Source organism: Schistocerca serialis, chromosome 6 (assembly GCF_023864345.2).
Source record: "Schistocerca serialis cubense isolate TAMUIC-IGC-003099 chromosome 6, iqSchSeri2.2, whole genome shotgun sequence".
NCBI classification, from domain to species: Eukaryota; Metazoa; Arthropoda; class Insecta; order Orthoptera; family Acrididae; genus Schistocerca; species Schistocerca serialis.
In genome coordinates, this window is record NC_064643.1 from 326,471,507 (window position 1) to 326,490,209 (window position 18,703).

Here is an 18,703-nt window from a genome sequence, read left to right on the forward strand (position 1 = left end):
CACACACACACACACACACACACACACACACCTACCTTTCTATATTGGTTTTCTTTGGTTTTCTAAGCTTTCCTTCTATTTTTTAGTTTCCCCACTTTTTGAGTTTCGCTCCCATTGCTGCTGCTGCTGCTGCTGCTGCTTTCCAATCTGGTTCCCCCCGTAAGCCACAGACCGGGTACTAATGACCGTAGCAGTTATGCACCCTAAAACCATGTTGTTGTTGTGGTCTTCAGTCCTGAGACTGGTTTGATGCAGCTCTCCATGCTACTCTATCCTGTGCAAGCTTTTTCATCTCCCAGTACCTACTGCAACCTACACCCTTCTGAATCTGCTTAACCATAACAAAAAAAATCTTCAGTAGGCCTTTTGTTGTGCCTGAGTGAGTCATCATCTCTGCTATATGGTGAGTAGCAATTGATCCTCACATAATATTGTCATTATTCCATCCTGGACTTCCCATTGTTTAGTTGCAACCATGTGATGGAAAGATTATTCTGTTTGTTTAATTTTATTTTTCTTGTTACAGCGGACTTCTTACCAATTCTTGGACATAATCTGAATCCTGAATTTATTTCTGTATGTAACAATGCAACATGGGCTATTGGTGAAATTTCAATCAAACTGGGTTAGTATTTTTCAAATACTTTTTTACTTACTTATGTACATAACTTCATGAAATGTTTAACATACTTGAATGAGATTTGTGTTTAACATTTTTTTCCAGGTCAGGACACTAGGCCTTATATACCGATGGTTCTTAACCAACTGATAGTAATTATCAATCGTCCTAACACACCCAAGACTCTGCTAGAGAATACAGGTTTGTATAAACAATTTTCGTTGATAAATTAGGCATCGTTTCATAAAACTGTTACATTTAACATATTTTTATAAAATATAAATTGTGGTGTAAGGTCCATCTCTTGTCTCTGAATTAATTTTGCTAGTTTCCCGTTCATCTTGAAGCTTACTCAAAACATCTCGTATGCTGCAGGTTTGTCAGTTTATTAAAATTTTGTGCTGTGCTGTTAAATTTCTTTCATCTATATGATAATAATCCAATGTTCCAACATATCTCATTTGACAAAATACTGTCAGAATCTTAGGAAGCTGTTTGGGTCATTCCATGTCAACTCATTTAGGCTTCTCTGCTCACCCATCACAGATTTTATTAAAATTATATGTGAACATTCATGAATGTCCCCAATTATCATTGGCAAAATTTAACGTTTGCTGAACCAATATTGGCCGAGGCATAGCCCCTTGTAAACCAGTCAACCTCCATGGTTTATCATAAGATTTATGGAAATTGCAGCATTTTACAGATGCATGGTGTCATTTCATGACTTCATGCACCAAAATTTGAAACATTAATTTCTATTTTGGAGACACAGTTCTGGTCCCTGTTAGAAGGAAATATTTTCTCAAGACTTTTTGCAGGAAACTAAAAAGGCCACAACTGTGACTTTAGAGTAGAATTAGCATATGATGTGCAGTGTATATTATATTACTTCTGTGTTACGTTAAACAAGTTTTATTGTGTAAAGCCTTTTTAAAGTATTGTGTATCTGATTAGTTCCTAAAGGAAGTCCTGTTCTGTATGCTCCAAACCAATATTCACCATGCCTGCTGCTGTTTAATATGGATTTCGTCATGATTGTATGTTCCCCTACGAATCATTGGGCTATGATGTAAGTAGATTTTCTTGAAATATCCTGTTTAAAGCATGAATTATTATATTTTGTAGCCCAGAAGTATTATTTTCGTCAAGCCGGAGTATGTCAAAAGTAATTAATTTTTTTGTCATGTGTTACTTTTACCTATGCCACTTTTCCAAAGTTGGCAGATATGCCCTTGTTTGACTTGATGCGCAACTTTGCCTTTGAGCTGTTATAATATGGGCAACTTTGCTTTACTTTCCATACAAACACTGCAAATGAATTACAAAGTTGAAAATTTGGTATTTTCAACCTGATTTTAAATTTTGTTCTAAAAAAACTTTCGAAACAGGAATTAACCACCAAAAAAAGTGTGTTTGATTCTCAATGCAGGCTATCAATGCTAGACAATTTAAATAAAATTGGGACACAAAAATGGCGGTGTGAAATGAATGTAGACTTCTGCTTCTTGTATCTCGTAGACTAAACACTTGCTGAATATGAAACTTAACATACAATAGGTCAGTAGCACGAGGATGTGGAATAAAAAAATTCATTCGTCTACAGTTTGTCAGTAATCTACAAACTCGTCAGAAGTGACGATTTTTCTGAAAAGGTGAAAATAGGGTATATTTGACACCTCTATTACAAATACCATTTTCTGTTAATATTTCAAAATCAGGCTCATCCAAAATAATCTATTTTAAGCCTCCGAGAACAGTGGGTTTAATTTCCAACATAGACTATCAGTGCTACATAATTTGAAGCAAAGTATCCAGAACAATCTCACTGCGAATAAAGTTCTAATTTTGGCTTCTTATCTCTCCTTGATTCAAGGCATGATAATCACGAAAAGCGAGACGTAATAACTTAGTAACGCAAGGTTTTCTGATATAAAAATCATTCACATACTGCTTTCTTATTTTCTACAAAATCAGTTAAAGCTTGCTTTTCATAAAATTACAGAAATAGATAACATTCAGTTTGCTTTTAGAAACTCATTTTCTGTAATTGATTTCATACTAATTATGGTTGGAAAGAGCGCACTTTCAAGCATTCAGAAAATCACATTAGGTGCTCCATGTGCACTAAGCCTGTAAATGACAGACAAATGTGGGGGGATGTATCTTTGCAACAGGCTACATTTCAGCAACCCGTTGTCTGCACTTAAAATACAAATGAGACTGGTTTTGCAGCATTAATAGAAAACATTTGTAAAAGAAGTGTCGAACGTACCCTAGTTTCATAGTTTCACAAAAATTGACATATTTTTGAAGAATTTGTAGATTTTGGAAAATAGTAGGTGAATAAAATTTTTTATTCCACCTCTTTGTGCTACTGACCTATTATGTATTAGGCTTAATGTTCAGCATGTGTTCACTCTACCAGATATACAAGAATGCGAAGTTTACGGTCTTTTTGCGCCACCACTTTGATTAAAATTATCTAGCATTGTTAGCCTGCATTGGACAATCAAATACACTTTCTTCGGTGTCAAACCCTTGGACTTTCTAATGAGCCCAGTTTGTAAAGTTTTATATAAAGTGTACACCTTTGCTTCTGCCGTTTTTTCCCCTACATTTGAAGCTTTAATGAAACAAATTGGTTACACATGTATCATTCAAAGTATTTTCCATCTCTGGCCACTACTTTCTCCCATCTTTCGGGCAGTGAATGAATCTTGCGTCGAAAAAATTGTTCATCTTTTGTAGTGATCCACGAATCGATCCAATTTGTGACTTCTTCAGAAGATCAGAAGTGTTGGTCTGCCAGGCCATGCGCCATTGATCTAAACAGGTGATAGTCAGAGGGAGAAATGTCTGGAGAATATGGCTGGTGGGGTAGGACTTTTTTTATGTTTCCAAGTACGCATTGACCTTTTTTGCAACTTGGGGTCGGGCATTGTCGTGCTGCAAAATCACTTTGTCATGTCACTCGCTGTATTGTGGCCGTCTGTTTTTTAATGCTCTGCTCAAACACATTAATTGCATTTGATAATGAGCACCTATGATTGTTTCACTTTGTCTTAACACCTCATAGTACACAACGCTGAGCTGGTCCCACCATATGCAGAGCGTGATCTTGGAGCCTGGAATATTTGGTTTGGCTGTTGACACGGAAGCATGGCTGGGATACCCCCATGATCTTTTGCGTTTGGGCTATCATAAAGAACCCATTTTTCATCCCCGGTCACAATGCGATACAGAAATCCCTTCCGTTTTTGCCTCTGAAGCAACTGTTCAGAAACATACAAACGCCGTTCAACATCTCTTGGTTTCAGCTCACACGAGACCCAAGTTCCTTTTCTCTGAATCATGCCCATAGCCTTGAGACATTTTGAAATGGCTTGCTATGTCACTCCCACTAATCGTACTATATCATCTTGAGTTTGATGCGAGTCTTCACCCAGCAATGTCTCCAATTGTGCATCATTGAAAACATTCTCTCTTCCACCACGATGCCCGTCTACCACATTAAAATCACCATTCTTGAAGCCACTTGTGACACGTTCTTTCACTAATGGCATTTTTACCATATGTACTTGAGAGCATTCAAAGAGACACAGCCGCATCTTGAAACAAAGCAGTAACACCTCCTGCAGGTGACGAGACTTAGGTTCGAAAACTGACATTTTTAATCAAGAGCAACTTTATGATGCAGACACAAATCGACTAATGTTTGAATGAGGTTATGTTGACTGAGGTCCAAACTAACTGCCTGATGTCTGCGATATGTTTCTTTCGACCTCTACTTACCATTGTTGCCACCCACCAGTATTGGAAAGTGACATATAAATGAAACTTCATGTCTGCAAACCTTGTGTTGTTGAGTTACTACATGCCAAATTTAATATTTGTCGTACATTTAGCCCCTGAGTTATAAGAAGAAAACCGCCCCCCATGTGACTTCATTTATAATTTTTTGGCTGAATATGGCCCGTAAACTTCTTTTCATTACAATTCTTAAGAGAATACATGAAGTTGTAAAAGATGGCCAAGTTTCATTTCTTTCAACAAAATATTGCCCAGGATATAACAGCTCAACCAACCAGAAAATTGAGCTAATTCTGTGCAAAGTCATGCGTGGAGTCAAACAAGGGACTATATCAGCCAGTATTGCTTCAATGAACACTTAACTTTACCAACGTTCATTGGAGATGTGTGAATGTTCACATAAAATTTAATTGAAATATGTTATGCTCAAGCAGGAAAATGTTCAGAAATTAGGCGATTTGACATGGAATGACCCTTATGTACTATTGGTTGGCGTTTCCATCTCACTGGCAATTAATGAAGGTAATAGGTACAATGCCTAATGTATAGTGAATATGTTTCTATAGTAATATGGTTATTGCCAATCATATAGCCAATTCTTAATGGATACTGCATTCGTAAATACAAGGTGTGTTGTTCCCAATCAGTAAAAGTGCCTTCTCTTGCCTATACAGAAGTATGAGTGCAAGTTGTATTGTTTGAATAAGTAAAAGTGCCCTTTCTTGCCCATACAGGATGACGTAAGGTGACAACATTTTTTAACACTGAGCGGTGAGTGCATGTAAAATTCCAAATTAATCAAGCAGGCAGTGTAATTTAAAAGTGAACCACTTAAAAATTGTGTAAACACATAAGAAGGGGGTTTCCTGTAATAGGTACACCTTCAACAAATAAATTGGAGTAGACAGAGGCACATACGATATAAAGCAGTGGTAATAATGAGTACAGAATATTAGACAGTAAACAGGAGTTATAAATACATTTTGGAAAGAAAATTTTGAAAGCGAAAGAAAATAAATGTTAATTTGTAAAGAATTGGACCAAAATGCCCATAAATGAGTTGCAGCAGTGTGTGTTGTACTTATATTATTGAAGTCCGTAGAATCATCGTCAGTAGGGACCGGAAAAATTAGCATTTCATGATAAAAGCTAAATAGATGCAAATTATACCTTAAAATGCTAAATTATACTATTTCATAGCGAATTGTGTCCAGGTGAATTATTTTATCAGAGATAGATAGAAATAGCTTTATTTTCTGCATGTAGATATTGAAAATGCAACAGATTTTCAGTTGCTGGTATTGTAAGTCATCTGGCAAAGCCCAGTTTGGAAAGATGATGTGAGTGAGAATCTGTTTGCAAAATAAAAAGTGAATGAACATAACGAATTTAGTCATTCGCACAAGAGGTTGAATGAGCTATTAAAGATACTCGCCAAATAATGCAGTGTAGGGCTCAGGCATGGGACCTGCCGTTTTATAACAAAGAAATATGTAGCGGACACTTTTAACATGGCAAATTAGGTGGCACGTTTGCAACTGTGGTTGCATTGAATACTGCTAGAGATTGGGCCTGAACTACATTGTTAACAATACTCTGCTAACCTTAATAAACAGTTGTGTGGTAGCCATCCTCAGATGCTTTGTGTTGTACATTGCTCGTTGTTTTCTTATTTTGAAATGGGTGAAATGACTAATCCTGGTCCATCATGGATTTTGATTACAATGCTCACTGCCACATGACACCAGAAGGAGTCGGCAATCTCTGCAACAATGTTTCAGTTGCTTTCGCAGAACAAGTGTGTGTTTGCTGCTGCCCTGTGAATGGGAGGCAGTGGTAGGGCTTGCTTCTCTACACCACTCCCCTCTCCCTCTCCCCTCAGGCAGTCAAAATTCTAGTCTGTTTACACTCATGGCCATCTGACACTTACGCCTATAGTGCTAGGACTCTGTGCTATTGTAATTGAAAAACAAAATATGTTATTAGTGCAATAAACACTTTCATAATTGTCTCCCTGTAAAATAATTATCTCCAGTTCTTAGATCCCATAATAAGTTTCTTATTGTAGAATTTTGGACATTCTCTCTCTCTCTCTCTCTCTCTCTCTCTCTCTCTCTCTCTGTGTGTGTGTGTGTGTGTGTGTGTGTGTGTGTGTGTGTGTGTGTGTGTGTGTGTGTCAGTAAAAAATCTTTGGCAAAGTTATTGGAACGCACTTGAAGCTGCAGGATGCCTTTGAAAACACGCAGCAGTTACAGTGAATCTCTGATAATGTTTCGAACATGCATTGTTCACATGATAATAGGCAAAATTAAGAGGCAGCACACTTCTTCAGAGAAGCATATTAGTTTCATAAAATCTTAGTACAAGCAATGAGCTCGACATAAAAGGTGTTAACAGTGTCATGTAACGAGAGGTGAATGAAACTCTTCCTTAACTCTACACAAGCTGTGCTCAATTCGGTGGTTCAAATTTTAAAGATAGAAAGGGCTAAGGCTATGCTTTTAATTTCACTCTCTTGAAATGGCTTAGACAAGCTACCAATTTTCAGCTATGTGAGGTCTGGTAATAGGTCAGTGTGTGTTTAAGGTAGATTGTCAGAGCTGCCATGATTCCAGTTACCTTCAATTCTGCTGTAGTGTATTTGCAATTGCAGTAGTTGATTTTTAAAGTTTTGTTATTTTTGTAGAAAGCTGTTTGAGACTGATCTAATTTTTCTTATATTTCAGGCATAATAAATGTAGGCAGCAATATTTATTTTTGCACTTTGTCTTGCAGATTTTTAATTGTTTCTTTTTCAATGTATCAATTAAATTAACTTGTCTTCTTCATTTTGTCTTGTTTTTTAAACTATTTGATAAACCATTGCTGTTAATAGTACAGTAGAAAGTTTGTGGGCAGTAACCTGAAAGAGTAGAAAACAATACTGCACATGCCATATTCTCAAGAGGTTGCAGTTGAAACATCGGTAAAGTTTTTCCAAATGTGATGATGATTGGTGTAAAACGGGTAGAAAAATTCCTTCAGCTTTCAGTGATTCACAGTTAAAACATTAGTTTCATGGTAAAGGACAAAAAATAAATGTTAAACCATAAATTTAATTGACTTTAGCATGTGTCGAATGGCATTAAAATGCTAGCAGTTGTAAAAATAACCTGTCTGTGATAGTTGTCATTTTTTAGATGTGAAACAGTCTGTTTCTTATTGCATGTTCCTCTTCTGTCATTTTTACATTGTTCTTTATTCTGACACACTGATTTGTTCACTGCAAGGATCTGGGCTCCATTGTGCCTTATTACATGCTATATTTTTATGCTATCTTTCCGTAAATTAGCAATTGTTGACAAAGTAATATCTGTTCATTACAGTAAAATTGTCTAAAAATGAAGTATTTAAATCCTGAAGGTCATTACCCGGGAATTGGGTAAAGCTTGTGATAGTCTTAATTTTACGGACTTACTGAGTATCCAATGCACACTCAGTCTTTCTGCCATTTTCAAACATGCTTTGAGTAATTCACAAAGTAAGGCACAAGAACAAAACCTCTGAGCAACAAAAACTTTCCATAAGTCTTAATAAAACCACAAGATGACTTTGCCTTTTGGGAACACTCTTCTTCTTTCTTGGCATTTGTCAAACATGTAAATAACAACTTGTCATTTATTACCCCAGCTACTATCTCAGGTCCTGTATTTTAATTCATATTTAGCAGATATCATAAATGTGCCCTTACTATGATCCAGTCAAAGCTAATTCTCATATTGATGCAAGATGATGATAGAGATTATGGTACATCTTGTTATCAGTTATCATAGTTATGATGTGATGTGCTGCGATAGACTAAAGACCATTGTAAACACAAGATAACTTACTGCAACTAGGTGCAGTAGTCCTGGGAGAAAATGCAAAATATGAAGAAAATTAAAATTCTTGAAGTTTCATTGTCAGTTCATAGCTGAGTGCTTGAAACTGAACTGAAAGCTGACCAAACTAATGTAATGTTCGAATATTGAGAGCATTCGTCTATAAAGATCCACATTCTAATGAAAATTTTAATTATATTCCAAAAAAGTGCAAGAAACTGAATTGATGTATTCACAAGAACTTAATGTATGTGTTTTGTACTCGTATCTCATCAAAGTTTCTTCTGCAACCTCATTTAGTACTTGAATTTGTTTTACTTTTTTTTATTTTTGTGAGAGCTGTGCTGAATATGTTTTCCAGAATGTGCACTGTTAAAATGATACTTGTTATATTCTGGTTAGAATGTATTTAGCTAGGTGAATATTGATATTAAGTTATTGTGTTCTCTTATTTATTGTTTTTGTTTGTTTTTTCTTTTCTTGCCCGACCCGCTCGATCGTTCGCTCGCTCGCGCTGTAGCCATAACTATTGGCCGGCTAGGTTATGTGTGCCCCCATGACGTCGCACCCCTGTTACAGCAGTTTGTGCGCCAGTGGTGTGTAACCCCTTTATTTTATTATTATTATTATTATTATTATTATTGGTGTTATTAGTATGTTTTTTCTTATCACCTTTACCACTATTTAGGTTATTACAGTATGCTCATTCTTGTTTCTCTTTTTAAGTAATGTTTTTGGAACACTGTCAAGAGTTAAATTTTGTGTTTCGTTTTTAAGTTTTCTTTAATTCAGTGTTGCAACATTGACAGTTCCATGTTTATGTAGAGTAAAAACATCCAATATTAACTGCTCGTTGGTAGTGACTCTTTCACTATCATTATCATGGTTGACATGTGTTAACAAAGGTCATCATTTATTGTTTCATTACAACAGTTACACATAGTTGTTACTTTTTTATTTAACTTTAGATTTTCGAACTGGATAAAGCAGTGTTCAGTGATTCGGGAACAATAGGCAAAGTATGTGTTGTCTGCCATTGATAATGGGCACATAGTTGTCGTAGAAACTGTGCAGCAGTTTTGGAAAATGTATGCTGAGCTTGTTCGGGTTGTTAAAATAAACTAGGCACAGTGAGAGAGTTACCATCATTGAGTGTCAAAATTGCTATGGAACATAATTTACTCATAATGTGTTAAATTTTGTCAGTCCGCCAACTAAATTATTCCAGCTTTGCAAGAAATCCTTTTCTACTAAACTCACTGTCAGGATTAAAAACTTCAGTACTATATTTAGTTATCTTGGTTGTAATGAAAAGATGCAATGTATGATTTACAGTTAATACTCAGTGAAAATTTTTCAGTGTTTCTTTCTATTTATAACAGTATCGTGACTTTAGCATGAAAATATTGTTTTCCTGTGTTTGTTTCAGAAATATTTTCTTCATCAGGCATAATTAGCACTCGCGTGCCTGGATGAGGGTTTGGTCCAAGAATTTTATTCTGTGTTTGTTGCTGTATTAAAGTATTTAGGTTTTTTGTTTTGTTTAAAATAACATTTTTCAGTGATTTTTGAAAGTATGAGTTTGATAAAATGTGAGGGATTGATGATCTATAAATGTGTGTGTATTGCCAGTGTTGAAGTTACTGTCACTTGCATCTATGTTTTATACATTGTTTTTGTACAAAACTCGGAATGTGCCTGATTTAATTTTGGTAGTTATGCAGGAAACTTTTCCTTTAATTAGTGTAATATGAGCATGTGCTGAATTGTGACCACATTTTTCGGTAAAGAAAGAGTATGACAAGCTCAAATAATTGCCGTGTTATTAATTGCCACTGGTGCCAAGAGTTCGTAGTCACAAGGATACAAAGGGAGTACACCTAGCTCCAATTTGGGCAAGAAACGAAAAGGAAGTGAGGAGAAATTTGAATTATGTGGCAAAATTATTATTATTAATCATATCAAGAATCGAATTGTAATGTGCTTAATTGTTTAATGGATCAGATGTAAAGAAGCTGAAATACCATTTTGTGGTTATTGATAATGCTATCATCTGATAAGTACAAATTTTTGCTCCAGCAGCAGTAGGAGAATAATTAAATTTTCTAATTTGCGCACATTTAAAATATGTGGAACCTATGACGACGTTGAAAGCAAGGGTGCTAGTAAAGAACATGTTTGTGACTGATATGCCCTAGTCGTCATAGTATTTTCTGTATATGTTGAACAAAATAAGTCCATTGAGTCACTAAAAGTGGTTGAAATGCAACTTGGGGCCACGAGAACATTACTGATACCACGTTTTCCTTATGTGTCAGCACTCAGAAATAGTGACTCCTTCACCCACCCTCATAAGTGTAAGGTGTTAATTCATCAGAGGTTTGGGTACCAAGTAAACTGTTTACTGCCTTGAAGTTTGAGAATTACATTAAATGTTCAAAGGAACGTACATCATGTGAACAGTTTTTGTTGTAAGTTAATGATCTGCTTTCACGTGTGTAAAGACAGGCCCAAGACTTTGTCTGTGGAAATAGTTGATGGAAACAAAGGAATTGTGATGAAAAGTACTATGAGAAAAAATTTGGTTACCAGATAAGCAGTTGCCTGTGTAATTACTGTAGTTGTATAGCAAAGCAAAACTCTGAAAGTGCATAAAGAAAAATTGAGTTATAATGGCCTTAACTTCTCCATATTGTATTGGTAAATGAGAATAACATGGAGCAAAGTAGTATGGTAAAGATTTAATAAGCACAACAAACTTATCTTCAGAGAACTCTTATAACAAACTGCTGTAGTATGATTACGATCACTAACATCAATTAATTAACTCAGTAGTCTGATTTTTGCTCAAGTAAAAACAGTAACTGTATGTATTAGAAATCAGTTTGTCTTGATGAATGGTCCTGAGAACATACAGAGTTTTAGAGGCTAAATGTGGACTCTTGTATTACAACAACCACAGCAATAGTATAGATTTACTAAGCAGTGAAACTAATGGCAGAAGGTGGCTTCAAAAAAATAGACAAGATAAGAAAAATGTAAAAGAATGTCAGGAAAGTGGTTGAGAACTCGGACAATACATTGAGGTGAATATGACTACATTAAATTATTTCTGTACCCCGGTTGAACTTTGTTTCTGAAAGTCTAGACAACTGATAATATAACAGATTTCAGCACAATCCTTCCAAGGGGAAGAAATTACAATCTTTCGGCAGTAATGGAAAGGAAAGAATATCAAATACCCATTGATTGAACTAAATTTCAGTAGGGCTGCTTTTATTACACAAAGCTATTGAAATGTGAAAAATATCAGCAGGTGAATAAGAAAACAAATTTTCAGAGTTTGTTTTAAATTTCTTTGCAGTGCATTTGGTAGAATTTGCATGGTCTAATAAGAGACGCATGCCTATTGTGTTATTTTTATAGCTTCATTTGTCATTAGATCAGGTTTTTCTTATCACTATGTGATAAACTTCTCGTTCATTACATCTCTGCGACCAAATAGTCCATAAAGTTCATAGAAAATCGTTGCCAGTCTCTCTGTGGCCTGAACAATGCAATTCCTTGCATGGTTCTATTCACAGCAATAAATTCAGTCAAATTGAGTTGGCATTTGTTGTGAAACTTAGTCTATAAACATGCTCAGCTTTCAAAGTATTACATCCCGCTTCACCATGCATTACATCGGTATGCATGTGAGAACATGTCCTACCAAAGTGTTCCACATTGCTACACATAAAAATGGGATTTTTCCAGGCCTCATGCCTTGGGTTCTATTGTTCAGGTCAGGTGTTTCAGTTAGTCCTTCGTTTAGGGGCTACTTGTACAATCAACAGACTGATGGTCTTAACTGCAGCCATCATGCTGTACAGGGTCAGTGTTCGACTATGCACACTTCCTCCAGAGTAAGCAAATGGAGTATGTTGATTGGTTTTCTGCATTCAGCAGGGTCAGTGCGCACCTTAAGGGGCCAAATTTTAATGTATGTTCTCTAAGCTTTTATCTAGAAATGCCATCTTCTTGCTCTCAGAAGTCTTCATTTGTTATTAAGAAATACCCCAAAAACATGGCTCTTGTACCAAAACTGAATTGTGGTTTCTTAGCTGGCTGTGCACAGCAAATGGCTCTAATTTTTATGATATATTCCTAAGATCCCTATCTCAAACAACTTTGAAAATTTTCTTGATATTTATATCTTTTTTCCAGTTACCTGATTTGTACACTTCAAATATACATGTGAAATCCTTTGTAAGATGGAAAATAGTTCATAAAATTACGTAGCAGAGAGACAGTGTCTTTATGTTATCGTCAGACGGGTTTTAGGAACTCCACATTGTAGTATTGAAACACTTGCAAAAGTTTTGTTTGTTTGAAATCCAGTCTGAGATGTAAAATTAGTTTTGTGTTATTTCAGTTTCACATAAGAAAACTAGCAAAATTTTGGTGATGCATAAAGTTCATTTCATAAAAGTGATAGCTCAGCTGGGCAGACAAAGGAAGGGAACTGGCAGAAAAATGCTCCTATTGTAGCGCTATAAAGTCAAATACAGTATGTTCATGTTTAAAATACTGACTGGAAAGTAGGGTACTAGTTGCCTCATTCTACCTTCATCAGCCCCTTTAAAAAATTTTCCCAAAAATTTTGGTGTGCAAACATACGAGGGCTATCCACAAAGTACATTACGTTTTGGAATTAAAAATAAATAAAGTATTGGAAATTTTTTTATTATATACAGATGAAAGCCACAGTTAAATACTACTTTTCTACATAGTTGCCATTTAAATTAAGGCACTTATCGTAGCGATGGACGAGCTTGGAAATTCCTTCGTTGTAAAATTCGGCCGCCTGCGCCTTCAACCACATGGCGTCTGTCTTTTGGGACAGAAAAGGTGTGATTTTTGTGGATTTCCTGGAAAGAGGTGCTACAATAAACTCTCAAAGGTATTGCCAAACTCTGCATAACCTCAGAAGAGCAATACAAAACAAGTGCAGGGGAAAGTTGGGCTCAGAGATCTTGCTGATTCACGACAGCACCCGGGCCCACACGGCAAATGCCACTCGTGAAGTTCTCGAATCTTTTAAGTGGGAGTTGTTTCCTCATCCGCCATACAGTCCCAACCTGGCACCGAGCGACTTCCACTTATTCCCAGCAATGAAGAAGTGGTTAGCTATACAGCGTTTTGATGACAATGCACAGCTTCAAGAAGAGGTAACCACGTGGTTGAAGGCGCAGGCGGCCGAATTTTACGACGAAGGAGTTTCCAAGCTCGTCCATCTCTATGATAAGTACCTTAATTTAAATGGCAACTATGTAGAAAATTAGTATTTAAGTGTGGCTTTCATCTGTATATAATAAAAAAATTTCCAATACTTTATTTATTTTTAATTCCAAAACATGATGTACTTTGTGGATAGCCCTCGTATTTGCACTTTTTTATGCTGACAGAGGAGCAGAAAGTGGCAGTGGGAAAGAGAAGTCATGAATACTGGAAGATAGTAGACAGTAGTTGTGGCATAGAAATGGAGGAGGAGGCGGCAATGGTAATGTGAGAGGAAGAAGGGGACACCTTGACAACAGAACATAGTTGGTAGTTAAGACAACAGTGCTAGAAAAAAAGTGAAGGAGACAGTGCTAGTGGGATAGGAATAAACAGGAGTAAGCGGAAGTGAGCGAGATCCAGTGATAATGAGAGACAACGGGGAAGAGAGAGATAGTGATAGTGAGAAGACAACAGAAGCAGTGGGAAGGAATGAATGAGATAGTAGCAGTAAGAGAGAGGAAGAGGGATGCAGTGACAGTGAAAGGATACAGTAGTAGTCTGGTAGACTGAAGGAGATTATGACAGTTAGAGGGAGACAGAGGTGATGACAGTGTGTTGGGCTGATTGAGTGACTGAGAATAAGCAAGAGGACGGGATTGGTGGGTTTGAGTGACTTACAGCAATGGATTAGTGGGTGTGAACAAGTTAAATTTAGGAGAGCTTGTGGCAGTGAGGGGTGAGTTCCTTGTTAGAAAGTGTGTTCATATGTTTGAAAGCCAAAATTTTTAAAGATGCTGTGGAATGTAGAAAGAGGAAGCTGGAACCCCACTTTTCACTCTTAAGTTTTTTAAAATGGAGCATATTCAACCCTTTTTTTTTTCAGTACTAAACTAACACCATGGATATGTGACATGGTTGTTATTTTTCAAAGAAAACTACCAGTGTCAGTGCTCTGGCAGTTCTTTATTAAGAAACACCAGCCGTGTACAAAGCCATGACTCACATGTATGGCTCCCTAACGACATTGTACCTATTGGAATGTTAATTTCAGATTGTTGGTTACTTATCTCAAAGTATGTGGTTTCAGTTCCTGTTAAAATTATATAATTTTGACACTAAAGGCTTGGAGCACCCTGTATGGCTCACATTAATTCTTCTGAATAATCCCTTACATTTCTACAGTTCTCCACATCCCTTTTCTTGTGTCTGCTCTCCAAGTTGGGATCACTTCTGCTGCAGTCTCTGAAAAGACATATTCTTCCCTTATAGCAGATGCTGTGCATCACTTATCAGTTGTGTTTCAGGAATTTACCACGTACTGTGCATAACAAATTCATGTGTACTTCGTACCACCAACAGCAAAAGTTAGACAAGAAAACTCAAAATTATTAAGTGAAGTCTTTCAATCAAGATGTGTTATTTTCCAGTATACATATCAGAGTTCAAAGAAGTCATTTTACAAAGTTTTTCATGAAACGTCCCTGTAGGAACTAAGTGGTGCTTAAACTATAGAACCTTTCAGTGTATTAGAAGCAACTTAAAATACAGTTGTCTATGGACTGTCATAGGTGTACATCACTACGAAACATCCGTGACAATGAAGAAAAGGATTCTGCTTTTCGTGGCATGTGTCAGATGATAACTGTCAATCCTGCTGGAGTTGTTCCAGACTTCATTTTCTTTTGTGACGCAGTTGCTTCATGGGTCAGCCCAAAGCCTGACTTAAAAGAAATGTTTCACAAGGTGAGAATGGTATTATATTTCATTGTATGTTGGAATAAATTCCATTAGAATTGTCCTGTAACATCTGTTAGCTAGTTGCTTGTTTATTCACTCTGTAATGTTAGTGGAATAAGCAAACATTTGACAGATTATGGAACCTCATGATTCAGTAATATTGAGTTTGTTTTTGCTTAGGGCTTCTGAATACCAAAATGATAAACTGAAGTACTCAAAATACAGTGAGTTTTGTTCAGTCGTATTAAGCAGGTGTTCATATATGGTACATCTGCTTGTACAGGTTGTTCACTGCGGAATCAATAAACCTAAAAACTTCTGTTCTTCAGTGACTTAACAGTGAAATATTGTGTCACACACAAGTTCCTAAAATGATGTAATGTTCTATTGCTAAGTATTACGGATTGCTTATTAATTGTTCTGATCCTGAAAGTGGTAAAAAACAGCATGTAGTAAAGACTTGCATCTTAAATAAACCTCTTCTCCTTTCTGAATTTACAAAAACCATTGTTCTTCCACATTTTTTTAAATGATTAGAAACTCAACAATGATTAGAAACTCAGCTTTAGCAATAGTTAATTATTTTGATGATGATGATGATTATTATTATTTCTTTACTTTCTCAGACGTTAAGTCTGGTTAAAAATGGAAAGTGATGTGGACCTTGATCAAGCGTCACTTCCTTTTAACTGTACAGTATGTGTTATATTGCATTTAGGAACTTTCAGGTAATTGAACATGTATCAATAATTACGGATTTCTGTAGTTGTGTATGTAAGTTTGGATGTAGCTGTATTGCATTGATGTACTGATGGATATTGTGTGGTATGACTCCTGTAGTTGATAGTATAATTGGTATAATGTCAACTTTATCCTGATGCCACATGTCCTTGACTTCCTCAGCCAGTTGGATGTATTTTTCAATTTTTTCTCCTGTTTTCTTCTGTATATTTGTTGTATTTGGTATGGATATTTTGATTAGTTGTGTTAATTTCTTCTTTTTATTGGTGAGTATGATGTCAGGTTTGTTATGTGGTGTTGATTTATCTGTTATAATGGTTCTGTTCCAGTATAATTTGTATTCATCATTCTCCAGTACATTTTGTGGTGCATACTTGTATGTGGGAACGTGTTGTTTTATAAGTTTGTTGTAAGGCAAAATGTTGATGTATTATTTTTGCTACATTGTCATGTCTTCTGGGGTATTCTGTATTTGCTAGTATTGTACACCCGCTTGTGATGTGACCTACTGTTTCTATTTGTTGTTTGCAAAGTCTGCATTTATCTGTTGTAGTATTGGGATCTTTAATAATATGCTTGCTGTAATATCTGGTGTTTATTGTTTGATCCTGTATTGCAATCATGAATCCTTCCGTCTCACTGTATATATTGCCTTTTCTTAGCCATGCGTTGGATGCGTCTTGATCGATGTGGGGCTGTGTTAGATGATGATGATTATTATTATTATTATTATTATTATTAATTTCAATCACTTTCAAGTAATGATTACGTGAGTGAACAAAGGGTATGTGGTTTGAGCAGTGGCTAAGTCTGCTTCTGCATCGAATGGAATACCCTGATGTCCTCCTTGACACACATTACGGTATCGGTAGCTCCACGCAGCATCCGCTGTGACATAAAGCTGTCTGCTGGCAAACTCCATCTACTGCACATTACACAAGGAGTACCTCAAACAAATAAAAATACAGAATATTGTCTATGTATAAATAACAAGTTCTTGTCCGGTTCACTGTTAATAAAATTAAAACGGGAGTGACTGTACATGTGCTTACTCATTTATAGATTACGAGGGTACACAAATTTTGCACCTCTACTGCGTATGACAATAAATATCTGAATTTACTTCAGCCAAATTCTGTATCCTCACACCATCATTGTGACAGGCTGTAATAGTTCTGTAATGTTCCTGGTAACTTGTTTATACAGGGGTGAATGTCTGTAACAGCCTTTACAAAAATGCATTGTGTACGATACTAAACTTTCCATTACATAAGGTTTATTTTATAATTTATGACTAGATATTCTGATCACTATCGCTACCCGAAGTGTTATTGATCTGTATGTAACAACTACTTCAGTGACATTCATATTATAGTGGTTCTCTTTCAATAGCAGGTGCTATCTGTTCTTATAAAGAGCATAGAACCCTAAAGCAGATCTAATTTCTAGCTTGCTCTCATTGCTACTATGTAAAAAATGTTTAAGTTATGTCTGACAATGTGTAGTACTCAGTGTGACTCAAGTGTGTTATTTGAAAGTGCAGAATAATGTATGTAGGGAGATAAAAATTGACACACATGCCTGAAATGGTATGGGTTTTATTGAAACAGAAAAAAAGTGCAAAAAACGGCCAACAGACGGTGCGGGACAGCAACACTTCAATGACAGTGCAAGGGAATCGTGTATAAAGTAAGCTGCTGTTAGAGCGAGCGAGAGAGTGAGATTATCCCAAGCCTGACTGATAAACATCTGCTGGAAGGTACGGCTTTTATGCAGGATGGCACTCCACTCCATATTGCTACACTTCTGAGAGATCTCTTGCACACATCACTTGTGAAGATTGTTTGCTGAGCTACCATTTCCATCGTGCTTGGCTACCTAGGTCCCCAGACATCAGTCCAAATGACCATTGGTGTGGGATTACCTGAGGTTGAAAGTCTATTGCGATCGTTAGACCTCATTAGGTATGCTAAAAGACAATATCCAATGGCAGTTTCTCTCCATACCTAGTTATATACTGTACATTTTCGGAAGGGGGAGCAGTCAAATTAGACATTACCTGCAATTGTGGCAAGAGTATATCACTAGTCAACAATTTTGTGACTATAGTATTTAGTAATGCATTTTATTAAAGCTGTGTGTTACATAACCAACTCTCTGGAAATGTTAGTGTAATGCATCATTTTTTTTTTTCTTCTCATCAGTATTCAAGAAACAAGATATTTAATTTATCCTTCATGAGTTGGCAAAGTAGAACATTTTCTACATGATTTTACGAATTTGTATGCAGTTACTACAAACAATTCCACATGAAACCAAAATTTTGTCATCAAAATTCCAGATCCTACATGGATTCAAAAACCAGGTCGGTGAAGAGAACTGGAAACGATTCTCTGACCAATTCCCGCCACAGCTGAAGGAAAGACTGGGCTCCATGTATGGTGTCTGAACAGAGATTACAGGTATGGCAAAAAAAAAAGTGACTTCAGTTGCTGGAGGCGGAAATGTATGAAAAAGTGCAATAGGAAGTATAATTTGTTTTACTACAAAATAATAAAAAGCTAAGAGACAATTAAAATTCTCAGTTGCAGCACACACTAACTCACTTGGTTAGTGACTAATGTGAAATTTTGTAGTGGGTAAATCCATACTGGGGCTAATGTCATGTCTC

The 18,703-nt window shown here is 36.2% G+C and overlaps 1 protein-coding gene across 1 annotated transcript in view; it reads left to right on the top strand.

The window, feature by feature from the left end:
- Positions 1-18,703, top strand: part of LOC126483606 (transportin-1) — a 160,505-nt gene that overhangs the window by 131,835 nt on the left and 9,967 nt on the right. Inside the window, exons 15-19 of the mRNA XM_050106641.1 lie at positions 527-625; positions 725-820; positions 8,813-8,888; positions 15,123-15,297; positions 18,374-18,494. Coding sequence (XP_049962598.1) covers positions 527-625; positions 725-820; positions 8,813-8,888; positions 15,123-15,297; positions 18,374-18,481 — 554 coding nt within the window. The 3' untranslated portion in view covers positions 18,482-18,494. The remainder of the gene's footprint in view (positions 1-526; positions 626-724; positions 821-8,812; positions 8,889-15,122; positions 15,298-18,373; positions 18,495-18,703) is intronic.